Genomic DNA, 14,898 nt, shown 5'->3' with positions numbered 1-14,898 from the left:
TATAAAGGTACATTTACACACATGATCTAAATCTTACATTCAAAAATACTTTGTGGTTCAGTTCTTTTGAAGGTGTAAAGATCTCATCGTTTTTTGAGCTCTAAAATAAAACACCAAGTACCAGATGATATTTAATAGTAATCACCTGTACTTATTATTATTATTATTATTATAGCCTTTTATTTAATCAGGTAGTCTTATTGAGATCAAGATCTCTTTTGCAAGAAAGACCTGAGTACAGCAGAGGAAATAAAAACAGAGATAAAACACACAACAAAACAGTCAGTCACAACCTCCCTAGAGGAGTATAGCTGAAACTGAATCATCACATATTTTACTTTTACCTCTAAACATTATATCAATTTGTTTTCAGTCACTCATTCTTCATTAAGAATACTCAGAGTTGTGATGACAGAGCAATTCAAAAGCAAAAAAATTATATGTACAAAGCATTGTTAAATATAGGAAAAATGGGAGATTCAATAACTCACAACAATAGGCAAATTCTTCCCAAACACCGCCGCACTTACAAATGCTTACTATCTACTTATCTATTTACGGTTAACCGTACAATAAAAGGCAGCTACTGGCTCCCTTTAGAGAAGTGAAATTGTAGGACTAGATCTCTGACTCTGTGCAAGTATAAACCTTTTTTACTTGTCTTGGCAGAAAAAACACAACTAACACTGATGGTGGCTCTGTTCCCTTTAGGAGGGCCATTCAACCATGCACTTATTATTAATGTTATTAGTTGCACCTGTGCAAGCTAGGTCTAGCACCGCTTTGCTTCTCTGTGCCCAAAGGAAATAGAATTGGATAGCCCAAGTAATTTAAGTAATTGGTCAAATGTTCATCATTTCAATAATTCAATTTCATTATTGTGTCTAAGCAATCAATTAATTTCTCAGGAGATTTAAAACGAGAATTCCAGCTTGACTCTTTGTTACTCTAGTGGTGTTAAGAGTGTTTTTCTACTCATTTTCATCTAATTTGTTGCTTGCTCCATTTACACATTCTTCTTGTGTCACTGCAGAGGACATAAAGTCAGTGCTATAATGAAATGAATACAGATTCCAACCCATAAAAATGTGAAGGGGCACCCACAGGCCACCTGGAGGGTACGAAGACTTTCTTGCCCCGAGTTGACCCTCTCAGCTAGTGGTTCATCCCATGCTGCATACAAATTATGCACTAGTGTTGATGGCAGACTCCAACTTTTTAACCATGACTTTGGGTCTACATATATACACCAGGTCCACCAGTGTGCACACATGCACACATTTGGATAGCAAAAGAAAAAATCCCAGGAATAGACTGGCTGTCAGACAACATAAGGCAGAGTGTGAGGTGTGTCAGTAGATTTGTAACAATGAGTTCGGTTGAATGGGTAAGCCTTTTGTTTTGATGGATTGTGCCTCGTCTCTGACAAGAACCATATTTCAACGGAATTTGCCTTTTTATATATTGCTTCTTTGCACATTCTCATTGCATCATGTGTATGGTGTATTTATTCAGAGTTCTGAACTACGATGTTCTCTTACGTGTAAATCCATGCACTGCTAACACTGACTGAAACTGAAGAAGAAACATAACTTTGGCATGTTATACAGATTTTTGGAGTTTGAGTTAAGTGCAATATCGATCCCTATATGAAGAACCTATACGCTACTTCAGTGATTTTGTTATTTTTGATAAATTAATAGATTTTAATACTACATAGAAAACTAGGGACATCCAGATGATGGGTCGTATTGGCTATACTGTATGTCCCAAACCATTTCCCGGTTCTCCAGCTGTCAAAAACACCCCACTGCAATCCATTAAAACACTGGTAGTGCACAGTGTGTGAGCGAATAACCCAAAAGTCAACTGTGAAGCAAATAGCAAGCAGCCAGTTTCAATCAATGATAGCTTGCATCAGAATAAGCAGAGCTGCTTTGGGTTATAAAAAATAATGTATCTGTATTAGTAGTACTTTGCAGGTGCACCACATCTGAACGTCTGCTGTTGGTTGAATTTTCGAGAGACTGTCCAAAGCGTAGACTTATATTATGACTCAATGGTCAATTCATTACCAATATTCAGTCTGACATAACCGTCTTAGTAGATGCTTTCTGTCGCGGTAGAATGAGATTATAAATAATAATAATAATAATAATAATAATAATAATAATAATAATAAAACTTTATTTATAGAGCACTTATCAAAGCAAAGTACAAAGTGCTTCACAACAAGAGAAAGAAAATACCACAGTGAATGACGAAATCTAAAGAAATAAAATACATAAAATACAAAAAAGCAATAAAATAAACAGCCAGTTCAGGTAAAATCAGGATATGCTTTCAGATAAAAATGTGTTTTGAGAAGAGACTTAAACGAAGACAGCAAAAGCTCTGTCCCCCTTAGTTTTCAACCTGGACTCGGGAACAGACAGGAGACCCCTGCCCGAAGATCTCAACCTACGTGAAGATTCATAAGGGATTACAAGGTCTAAAATATAGTCTAGAGCCAAGCCATGAAGAGCCTTAAAAGTAATCAATAAGATCTTAAAATCAATCCTAAACCAAACAGGGAGCCAATGTAAAGAGGCTAAAACAGGTGTGATGTGGTTGAACCTCTTGGTCCCGGTTAACAGCCTAGTAGCTGAGTTCTGTAAAGTTTTTTGATTAAGACAAGTGAACAGGCTGTTACAATAATCAGGGCGTGAGGAGACAGGTTCTGCATCACTAAGATTTCTGAGGTAATGAAAACACGATTGGACAAGCTTGTCAAAACATAAATTGCTATTAAAACAGGACACAAAGATTTCTTTGACTTGATATGTTTTGACAGGCTACCAGTAGATGGCAGTATTTGTTTAGTGATGTGTTGGGGCCCCATAACAAGGATTTCAGTTTTGTTTGAGTTGAGCTAAAGAAAATCCCACGACATCCAATTTTTTATGTCAGACAGGCAGTCCTGCAGAGAACTCAGCATACTAAGGTCAGTGGGCTTGACAGGGAGGTACAACTGCGTGTCATCCGCATAACAATGAAAAGAAATACCATGTCTGCGGACTACATCACCCAAAGGAAGCATTTATAAGGAGAACTGTATTGGTCCCAGAATTGAACCTTATGCTCTAACTCATTACTTCTGGCAACATTTTCAGCCCATATGTTGTTTTAGCCAGTGTACAGTTAGCATATGTTGAGCTAACGTGATGATCAAGATAACGTGAAAAATGATAGATGAGGCAGAATCAAACATTTGACAAAATCATGGTTTCCACCATGTCCAGAGTTTTTTGTATCAGGACACCTAAAAAGTAATTTATTACAATTTCAATTTGACACTTAAACTCAATTCTGAGGAATTAACATTACAGGGGGAGGTTGGGATTTCATCCATCACAAAATTACAGGATGTGGTCTGTAATAGCCATTCTGCAGGACTCATCTTGTTTATGAATTTCTAGTGTTTACATTTTTTGTGCACAAATTGAAAATGTGTATATAAAAAAAGATTAAAAGCGTACTTTGAAAGGCACTTTAGAAGGCAAGGTCACCAAATGTAAAGGAATGGAGTGAAATAATAACTCACAAAGGCAAAGTGTGAAAAATGTGATGAATCACAAAAGTGTTTAAGAATAGGAATCAGTGGATGATATGTATCGGCCAATCCAAAGCTTGATGGCCAGACAAAAGCTTTTGTCTGCTGTCTCTGCGTAAAGTCAAATACATAAAAACCTCAGTACTTGCTTTGGACAGGCCTCAACAAAAGTCACTAATATAATATTGTAGATTTGCCACTGACATCTTTTATGTAACTTAATTGTAACTTTTACTTCAATGGCCTCTTCTCTGAACTACCCTTTAAAAAAAATTCAGAGGTTCAATAATGTAACAGGAACAGCTGCCTCAGAAAACTCCTCTGACTGAATCAGTCTGACATAATCAACCTGACGTGAATGATTAGCCTATGAGAATTTGCAGCTTGCTACTGACGGGAAAAGGTGCAACCTTGTTTTCAGCCCCATCAAAAGAACAGAAATGTCCTCGGGGCTTGTATTCAACATTAGTCACCTTGTTTTGTGGACAGAGTCTACCTTGCTGATCCAGTGCCCCCTCTGCCTACGTAAATCTTACATCACTTCCTTACCTTCTTTGTGTCTGTCACATAACGACTTCCGATCAAATGCAGGCCTGACACACATTCACGTGGATTTCAGACAGAAATAGCGACTGCAGATGGAGGCAACAGCTTTATGGGAGGAGTACAAGAGGTGAGAAGAACATCATATGTGTCCTCTTAGTGCTGTAGTGTTGAAGGGATGACAGTTAGAATTTGTTGTGACTGGTTCAGATTAGCCTGGCATCTTACCTATCTGTGCAACATATAGAAATACTCCCTTCCCTGATCCAAATGCACAACAGTCACCTACGTTTCATGTAATAAAGTGTCAGATTTACCGCACACATATTGAAATTTCAAAACATGTGAGATCCTTTTATAAAATGCCAGAGTAATTAAGGTCAGATCAGAAAAAATTAGACCTTAAAAAATATAAATAAAGAAATAACTTTTGAAATGTCAGATTTTAATACTTAGCTGCAAAACAGAGGAAGTTGTCACTAACTTTCAGCCCACTCTTAACTTGTATGTCAGTCTGACTTGACAAATATGCAAATAAATAGGATACAACATCAATTGTAAAGTCTTTAACTTCATTCAGGTGCCTTTCATGGACACACACATTCACTATCAAGAATGCAATCAAACGTCTTTGGGCATTTATACAAAAACCTTCAAAAGCAGAGTCTCTCATGTAAAACCCATTTGGAATAATTGGAAGATTTTTTTCTGCTCTCTCACGGTATCACGCAGCTTTTAGCTCTATCCTGGCTTATTCTGCCACTGAAAAGCACATTATTTAGAAAAGTCTCAGTTCCTCGAGATATTGAAATCAGCTGGCATTCTATGCCTGGAGGATTGCCTCTGAGGATTACTCAACAAGAGCACTGGATATATAATGAAGCTATTTGGCACAGGCTTTATTTATGGTGCGTCTCATTCTGTCTTTCAAAGCTTCAAAAGTGTAACACATTTACCTGCTACACATGATGAAACACTGATGCTATTAATACTGAATATGGGGATATCAATAGTGAATAAGGGAGGATAGAAAATGCTGTATTTCTATGATATTCGTGATATTGAATGGATAGATATGAGAGTGGTATCAATCTTCTCATTTAACTCTCGGCAAGAAATCAAATAAGCGTATTTCCCAAAATGTCAAAGTATTCCTTTTAAAATGCTATATACCTGAGTAGATTCAAAGGTAACACAACAAAATCTGCCTACCAGCACCTCCAAAGCTTATTAGTTAGTTTAATCACATTTGTTGTTTTAAAAACAACAATTTGTGGTTCTAGACTATTTCTTTGCCAGGCACACACACAAATTGATATGATGTGCTAATTAGTGAGCTTTAGAGGTGCTGGTAGGTGGATTTTGTTACCTTCAGACAGAGCCAGGCTAGATGTTTCTACCTGTTTCTGTCTTTATGCTAAGCTAAGTTAACCGGCTGCTGGCTGTAGCTTCATATTTACCGGACAAGCATTAAAGTGGTATCAATCTTCTCTTAATTTAACTCTTGGCAAGAAAGTGAAGAAACATATTTCCCAAAATGTTGAACTATTCCTTTAAGTGCTTCAACTCCAGATCTTTATTAAAAACTGAAGCTGTATATAATTCAAACATGCACTGATTGGCTCTTATTTTTTCTTTGACCCTACATGTAAACTAATAAATCACTTACTGTAGTGCAGCACTTTCCCCATGGTGTAGTACAGGAGTAAATGAGGGGGAGTTGACCCGCAGGTCTCCTGTGACTGTATCATTCTCCTGATTAAAGGAGGGACTGAGCCTCCTGTATCTAATGTCCTGCACTCTCCCTGTTCATTAAACTATATTCACTGCATTATGTATTCAGCCAAGCCAATGGGAATCTATAGCGTGGGAATGAGATGATATTGATTTCCATTCCTTGAGGCCTATACTTCCTTCTTTTGTAAACAAAGAAATGACTCCAGCTCTAGTGTTCATGGCATTCCCTTATCGTTTTTGTGAGACTTGTATCTTTTTTTTTTTTTGATTGTGTGTAGGCGTGTTATCTATCGCAGCAGTCTGATATATGAAGAGCACAGTAGTCCATTCTGTCATCATTCCCTTTCTATTGTTCTTTACTGTGTGCTGGCTGCCTTGCTGCCGCCCTCACGTACAGCCATAAATCAGCCATCCACGAACTGGGACCTTCTCTGCAAGGCCCCTCTCACTGATTACACCGTGCTCGGTAAGTGTAGCGGGATGAAGAGAGAGCCCAATTCAATTAGGCTGCCTTGCTAGACAGAAATATGTACCACACACTGCCCTGGATAAAAGGATTTCTACAAAAGCAATGAAAAGAAACTAAGAGTAAGGAAGGAGAATTTGGGTGGTGAGGGAGGGTTGTCACTCAGATAAAAGTAATTGGATTGCTATGATAACATTCTGTACCCTGGGTTGTGTGAGTTGATAATGGATGTGTATGTTCAACTGAGAGTGAGAGAGATAGGTAGAGTTACAGGAAATGAGGACGACTCCGGAGCCAAGGGCTGAGCTGGAGATTGGATTGTAACCATTTTAAAATGTGCAGCTCAACTGTAAACAAACAGTTTTTAGCCATGGCTCCAGGGATGGCAATGTCAGTCTGTCGGTTTATCCATAACTTTAATCTAGAGTGAACTAGACTATTGGATTGATTGCCATGAACGTTTGTACAGACATTCATGGTCCCCGAAGGATGCCGCCTACTGACTCTGGTGATCCACTGATTTTTTTTCTCTTGCACCACCATGAGGTTGACATTTTTAGTTTTTATTGAAATGTCTCCACAACTATTGGATGTGTTGGAATTCAGCTTAGACCCAGACTGAAATAACTTAACAACAAATACCAAACAATTTTGCACAGACATTCATGGTCACCAGAAGATGAAGCCTACTGATTTTGATGATCCCTGACTTTTTTTCTAAAGACAACTCCCATCAGCCTCAACTGTACTGTGTGATTAGTGCTAATTATCAGGTTAGAATGCTAAACTAAGATGTTGAACATGGTAAACATTAAACCTGCTAAACATCAGCATCAAACATACTCTGTCAGCATGTTAGCATTGTCATAAGGAGCATGTTAGCATGTTGACCTTAGCATTGCACCGCTGTATACATAGCACCGCTGTATACAGCCTCACAGAGCCGGTAGCTTGGCTGTAGACTCTTAGTCACACACCCTCCCTACACACACACCCTCCATTTTTTTTACACAGATGAGTTCATGGTGAGGCACTGATGCATATGCTGAGTGTTTTAAATTAACATTAGTTCCAGTGGAAAAGGCAAGCCAGAAATATTTCACAACATTGGACTGTTTAATGAATATGTTTTACCATGCCAAGCAACTGCTAGTCTTCCAACAGGATTAAACACGTTTATATGGTGATGATATTAACTGAATACATAAGGAATTGGTTTGCAGTTTTACAAACTTCTAACCATCACCTTGAGTGAAGACAGATTTATTAAAATGCACCACACTCTGAGAGAACAAATTAATTTTGTTCATGTTATACTCATATTCCACAGTTCTCACTCTTCAGAGCAGTATACACTGAAATGGAATAGATGCACATTTCTTACAAACAAGTTGTTTCACACTTTCACAGGCAGGAGATAAAGAGACTGGACACGTAACGCAGCAGAGAGTCGAGACATTTCCTGATTTCAATGAACAACCCTCTTATACAGGATGGTAACTCGGATGGCAGATAAGTCAATACTGAAAACATGCATCCATTTCTGAAAAGGCCAAACCATGATGGATTTTTTCAATTTAGCGTATCAGGGTCTGTGTTAATGTTCTGTGGTTAGAGATGAGCTATCTCACTTCACAGAGGGTATTTATGGGACCATAGCTGTCTCAATCTCATTGTCTTTGGAGGCTCAAGAACATACTGTACCAGCTCATCCTGGATCAGAACAAAAACATTCAAGTAGTTGGAGAGCAAAAGTCTCTTTATCTTTATCTGAGTGTCTGCTTTGTGGAAACTGCCCAGACTATTCCCAAACTTTTAAATCAGTTTTCATCATTTCCAAACAGTCTCAAGTTTGGCCACATACCCTCTGGTTATGCATGTGGTTTACAAAGCAGCTCTTAATCAGCGTGCATCCCGAGCTACTAAGAATAACAGGGGTTTTAAAGAGAAGTGAATAGATAGATAAGAACAGAAAAGAAAGTTAATTGAAAAGATAGTTCTGCACTAAAATTTGCTCTCTCCTTTTAAATAACTGGAATAAATCACATCTATATATGAGGTTGTAACTCTAAAACAATTCAATTTATTCTTCTATTCATGGTTTTGTTCAATTCACAGGACAGACCAGGGGTAGAAAAAGAGACATTTATTTTCCAGTGTTGCCACAGTAACTAACCTCTCAGCAGAGAACTTCACCACCATCTACCCATGACAGTGCAGTCCATGCTGCAGACACAGATGTTACTTATTTTGATTCATTGCACCAGAATCCTCCACTAACTGCCTTTTATCTGCCCTCGTTATTCAGTGTTTGGCCAGTCACACAGATGTTTGGACACACAGCATTAATATAGGACAGCTGTTCACCCATGTTCTCTAACTCATGTACATTGCACCAAATGTCAACCCAGTCTCCTAGAAATTACATATTTATACTATTCATTTGCATCAGCAGATATGTTGTTAGGGAAACATGATGCCATCTGGATTTTTTCTCAGCATAAGGAAACCTTTTTTTAATGAATGTATCTGCTAAACCTTCACTCACAACGTATGTTCTGGTTCTCATGTTTTGGCACGCACAGCACTTGGTTATGTTTTGAGAAAGATGATGGTCTTAGTTAAATATTAGACAAGACTAAGAGTCTACAGCCAAGCTAGCAGCTCTATGAGGCTGTACAAATTCTGCCTTCTATTTATCTCGGAAGTCTGGGAATGACGTCACAACCGAGTGTTTACTGCATTCCAGTAAAAGAAGGAAAACCAAGATGGACACCTTTAGCCTCTGTTAGCAATACCAGTTGATAACAACACATTTTGCGCATACCAACACCGTAGCAACACGTTCACAGATATAAGTTAGACTGTACTGTGTGTACGACTAATTTAATGAGACACATAAGAAGTGCTAATAAACGGTATATTACTACAGCGTTCACTAACTGTTGATGCGAGAGCAGCCATCTTGGATTTTGAGGTCCTCTGACTGGAAACTCGGAAAGTCTGACATTCCAGTTTAAATGGAACGCAGCAGAAGGCCCAGCAGTGCTTTGAGCTAAATGCTAACATGCTCACAATAACAATATTAACCTGCTGATGTTAAGCAGGTATGACTTTTACCATTTTCACCATTTACTGTGTTAGCATGCTAACATTTGCTAGCACTAAACAGAAAGTACAGCTGAGGCTGATGGAAATGTCATTAGTTTTGCAGGCATTTGGTCATAAAGCAAAGTACTGGACAAACTAAAATTTGACCTGATGATGGCGCTATAGGAAAAGTCAGGGGTTCACCAAGGTCATTAGGATACATTGTCTAGGAAACATGAATATTTCTACTAAATTTTGTGCCAGTTTACCCAGTAGATTACCCAGTAGATGTTGAGATATTTCACAGGATAAGTGAAAACTTTGACCTGCTGGCGGCACTATAGGAAAAGTCTGGGATCATCAAAATCAGCAGGCTAATCCTAATCCAGATCCTCTGGGGACCATGAATGTCTGTACAAAATCTCATGGCAATCCATCCAATAGTTGCTGAGATATTTCAGTTTGGATTGAAGTGGTGGACAGAGAGACCAACGGTCTGGCTGAAGCATGAGACAGGATATCTTTACTTTATTACCATTTAACTGAAACCACTATCTTTCCCTAACTTTAGCCAAAGAGCCTTTGTTACCTAAACCTGACCACACCTCAGTCAAAGTCCTGCTCTTTGTCCACCCACCATCCACCTGACCACCTCCCTACGAACAGCGTGCAGTACAGAAAGGTAGCACTTCCTTTCCTGGAAAAAAATGATCCTGGCGAACATAATCCAGGCAGCAATTACGTTTACTTCAAAATGTAATTGGCAAAACAAATGAGTATTAACACAATTTGTAGGAGAGAGGGTTGAGAGTTTATACATTATTTTGCTTCATTGCTTCCTTTCAAGAGCTGACAATTAGTAATAAATTTCACCGTGTAGAATATAAATTACATTTTCAGTTACAATTATTCTGGGACTCCTTTCAAATGTAAGTGCTTACAAACTATTTTTAATTACAGAAACTCGCTCTTTCTGAGTTACTCTTGAATTATTTTTTAGAAATATCACTTCAATGCACATTTTAAAGTCCATTCCATAATTAGTTTGATATATATATATATATATATATAAAGTATTTTTTTCACTTACATATTTATAGAGTTTGTGTTAAAGAAGAGAGAATTTTCTGAAGAAATTCTGTCTGTTGTGTGTTTCTTAAAATTGCTGATGTAAACAAACAAAACTAACCTAGAGCATTAAAGGACAGGACAGATTTAAATTGACTTGTTATCCAATGTTGCTTCCCTATAAGTGCAGCCTCAGATCCTCAGACAGGCCTCTGCTGGCTGTTCCTAAAAACTAAAGGTGACCGGGCTTTTGCAGTCAGGGCCCCTCAGCTCTGGAACTCCCTGCCTGAAGATCTGAGGCTTCCAGAATCAGCGACATCTTTTAAATCACTTCTCAAAACTTATCTTTTTTTAATGCTAGCACACTGTTTTATTTCTGTTTTATTATTGTTATTATCTCATATTATTGTTGGGTATTTTATTCCATTTTATGTTTGGATTATTTGTCATTGATTGATTTTTATTTGCCTCATTGCAGTCCTGAAATGTTTTAATCCTGGTTTAACCGTGTGAAGCACTTTGTAACTTTGCTGTATAAATAAAATGGACTAACATTATAATAATAATAATAATAATACATGTATTAAAAGACTGATCGATTGAGTTGAGAGTAATACCAAGTTGCGATTATGTGTTTTGGATCCAAACCTCTTTCATCCTCATGCTAACAATGCTACTAGATCATTCTGTTGACATACTCATCTGATAATCACGCTAAACATGAAGAATTAATTGCAATCTATGGGCTCGACTGACTTTTATGCCAGAATTAACAAGTCACATAAGTCCCCTGAGAGGGAATGACTAGGCGATGTACCCTCTTCCTCAGGTTTACATGAAACTAAAATACAGTGATACCTCAGCGCAAAGCTGGACGGATAAATAATGCTTTGGTAGGGAGCCATTTGGAAGCAAAACAACGAAGCAGGGAGGGGGTTGAGGGTGCCTGAGCGCCGGGCTAAGGCTCCTGCACTGATCAGCGTGTCATGATGCAGACAACAGAGGAGAAAGAGGAGGAGGAGGAGAGGAAGGAGGAGCGAGCGGGGGAACAGACTGGCTGAGGCTCGCAGCTCTCAGTCTCTCCTCTGAGCTTCGTGAAGCCGTTTCTCTGTGCTTTTCCTCTCTCTCTCGCACACACCGGCTTTCCTACTCTTTTGACTGAGCTGATAAGAGCAAACGCAGCGGCAGAGGGGCTCACTCGCTCCAACTCCTCCCGCACCATGCTGCCCTGGAGAAGGAATAAGTTTGTTCTGGTGGAGGATGAGGCCAAGAGTAAACCCAAGAGCCTCGGGACTGGGCTGACCTACCACTCCATCCTCTCATCTTTACTGCGCTCCTGTCCTGACTTGCTGCCCGACTGCCCCTTTGACTGGGTGGGCAGCATCTTCCATACCAAACGGCAAAAGGTGCAATTGAACAAAGAGGAGCCTGTTTACAATGCGCGCTACCTGGGGAGTGTGGTCACCATCACGGCAAAGGGAGACGGCTGCACCCAGGAGGCAGTGGCCAAGATCTGGGCGAGGAGCAACTACGGGGAGCAGAGTGTCAAGATGAGGTTAACAGTGGGGCCGCAAGGCATCCGGATGAGTGCTGACAAATCTGGGAAAAAGAAACCCATCCATCTTTACTCCCTGAACAGAATCACCTACTGCAACGCTGACCCATGCCGGCCCAAGATCCTGGCTTGGATCTACAGGCACCAGGTCAAGAACATGGCCGTGGTGCTCCGGTGTCATGCTGTCCTGGTTAGCAAGTCGGAGAAGGCCCAGGCCATCGCCCACAGCCTCTACCAGAACGCCACCTCCGCCTTCAGTGAGTTCAAACGGCTGAAGCGTCAGAGTGATTTCCGGCACTGCCAGCAGCAGCTGCTGGGTGAGGAGGCGGTGCCCCTGATGCCACTGAGGAGGCTGCTGAACGGGCAGTGCCACTACAGACCGCCTGCCGACAACCCCGGGACCGCCACCCGCCTCTGCTCCATCACAGAGGAAGAAGAAGAGGAGGAGGAGGAGGAGGAGGAGAAGGAGGATGAGGACAGAAAAGCTGAGAAGCAGGAGTTGGTGGAACCAGAGGAGGATGTAGAGGAGCAGCAGGAGAAACAGAAGGTTTTGACAACAAACACAGACCCAACTCAATTATTATCAGAGTTGGACATTGGAGATATTGCCAGATTGGAGCAGTGCCAAATCAACTTTGTCTGTGACAGCAACAACAACACGTTTACATTTATAACCTCTCTGGTGTGACAATAACGCAGTGTAAAGAATGCGATTCTGCAACTCTACAGTAACACATTCCTCTCTTTGCCCTTCACTGGTACCCCACTCAGGCTCCCTCCCGCCCCCGTCCACGTAATGTGAAGTGTTTACCAGAAACTTCTCCTACTGCCGGGTGGTAGAGAAAAGGCAGGAGATCGTTCTGTGGGAGTAATTTCTATTCTGGCCAGATGGCTCAGATGCTGGTTTTGACTGTAGCAGTTTGGGAAACTGCGTGTTTACAAAGCGGGCTGGTGATGCACCGACTAACGATAGCACAATGACAAATGAGGACAATGGTTTCAGAAAACACGAGAGCGCTGACGCTGAGATCACTGACACGCGGGTCACATATTGATCACAGCACCAACCAGGATGGGTTCATTGATCCTGTCTCTTATTTTTGTGAGTACAATTAACGCCGTGTTTGCCAGCAGGGACACTTTTCGGATCGACTTGTAATATTTTTTCAGGGAGGTTCTTTGTAAATTTGTGTAATTTTTCTAATATTACAATCCTCACTGAAATAGTTCACAGACTGACCTTTCTGAGTGCTTACAATCACGTGAAGAAGTTTATTACGGTTTTACTAATGACACAGCCAACTAATGAATAAGGCTATAATTTAGGAAGCAAGCCATTGAGTAGACATGTTTATTGCTGTCATTTGTTACCGTCCTTATCATTTATGCATGACATATCAGCAGTAACCTTTTCATGCTGAGCTTTTGTCTTTTTTCATGTGACATCTTTGATCGTTCTTTTAAGATGAACACTGTGATAAATGCGTGACCAGGGACAAAATACACAACTGTTCATGCAGCAATGTCTAATTTATGTAATGCATTTTTTATATACCTATTTCTGTGTCACCTGGTTTGCCAAAACAACAAGAACAGATCTCAATTTGCCATTGCTGTGCTCTTTTTTTTTTTTTTTAGCACATGAGCCCTTGCAAAAATGCAGACGGACCCTTACAATTTAACACAAACTGTTTTGAATATGATTTTAGCTAATTCCCTAATTCCCTAATAATATCTGTGCTACTGTCTAAAGATGCATTGTGATTATTATGAGATGAAGCTATTTATTTTCCAAATATGATGAATAAAAATTCCCCTCACTTGGGCTTCCTTCTTGAATCTCGGAGGGAGGGTATTTCTAGATGTTTTTGAAGAAATTATTCAAATGAATCCAACAACTCTGCATTTCACCAGTGTGCATTTGCATGTTTCTGATGTGAAAATATGTGTAACCTACACTTCAAAGACAAAAAAACACAACACTACACTTAATCTGCTTTCTGAGCTATAGAACTGTGGTTGGATGGTTTTTGCCACAAGAAAAGACACAATGTCAAATGTATGCCAGTAAGTCCCATTAGATGTTAATGTGGTTTGATACATTTCTGCAGGCCTTGTACTGGCTTCTCAGCCTTTTACTCTGAGGGGAGCAATTAATCAGCGGATTGAACTGTTCAGGAAATGAACATAAAGCACCTGCCTTGGCAGGACAGCTGTCAGGCTCTGACAGGAGCGAGTGATCCAAAACGGGGACCGGGAATTTGACTCACCCATCGACCATTTTACTGCAAACATCAGCCATTTTAGTGATGACAGAGTCTTTAAAATGTTTTACTAGAATCACACAATCATCAGCAAGTGACGACAATGAAACATTTATAACTGAAACATTATAATGTTTGAGTTGTGGTGTTTTGCAGTCCGGCAGTTTACAATCATCAACATCTCTTGTCTTTGAACAACAATTAATTATTTTATATTTATTAAGTATCTTTACACTCTGAGGGTTCATCAAAATATAACATTGCAGTGCAATACATATTTTAATGCTCTGTGAAATTATTGATGTTAAAGCTGTTCATAAATTCCGTTTAATTGTCTTACATAACAACATCAAAAGCTGTTTGATTTGACAGTGGAAAGTCCTTATTAAGAATTCTGCTTTTGAAAAGGAATAGGTGCTGCTGCTCTGCTGATGAAAACAGAATCATTTTGAGCTGGTTTGAATTACCGAAACCTTTAAGATCAATATTTTTCTTTTCTCAAACAATCTACCTTTGAAAAAAAAAACCTGATCAAATGTCAGAAGATAGATAATAATTCCAGTGCCCTTGCCTTCAATACACT

At 39.5% G+C, this 14,898-nt stretch overlaps 1 protein-coding gene across 1 annotated transcript; it reads left to right on the top strand.

Annotated features, from left to right (window-relative positions):
• Positions 1-11,450: 11,450 nt before the first annotated feature.
• On the top strand, positions 11,451-13,871 carry fam43b (family with sequence similarity 43 member B). Its single transcript, XM_044212765.1, has one exon. It carries the CDS (start codon positions 11,717-11,719, stop codon positions 12,737-12,739), a length of 1,023 nt encoding a protein of 340 aa, XP_044068700.1. The 5' UTR covers positions 11,451-11,716; the 3' UTR covers positions 12,740-13,871.
• The last annotated feature ends 1,027 nt before the right edge of the window (positions 13,872-14,898 follow it).

Source organism: Siniperca chuatsi, linkage group LG10, assembly GCF_020085105.1.
Source record: "Siniperca chuatsi isolate FFG_IHB_CAS linkage group LG10, ASM2008510v1, whole genome shotgun sequence".
NCBI classification, from domain to species: Eukaryota; Metazoa; Chordata; class Actinopteri; order Centrarchiformes; family Sinipercidae; genus Siniperca; species Siniperca chuatsi.
The sequence above is the reverse complement of the archived record's forward strand: the minus strand, read 5'-3'. Positions and strand labels throughout refer to the sequence as shown.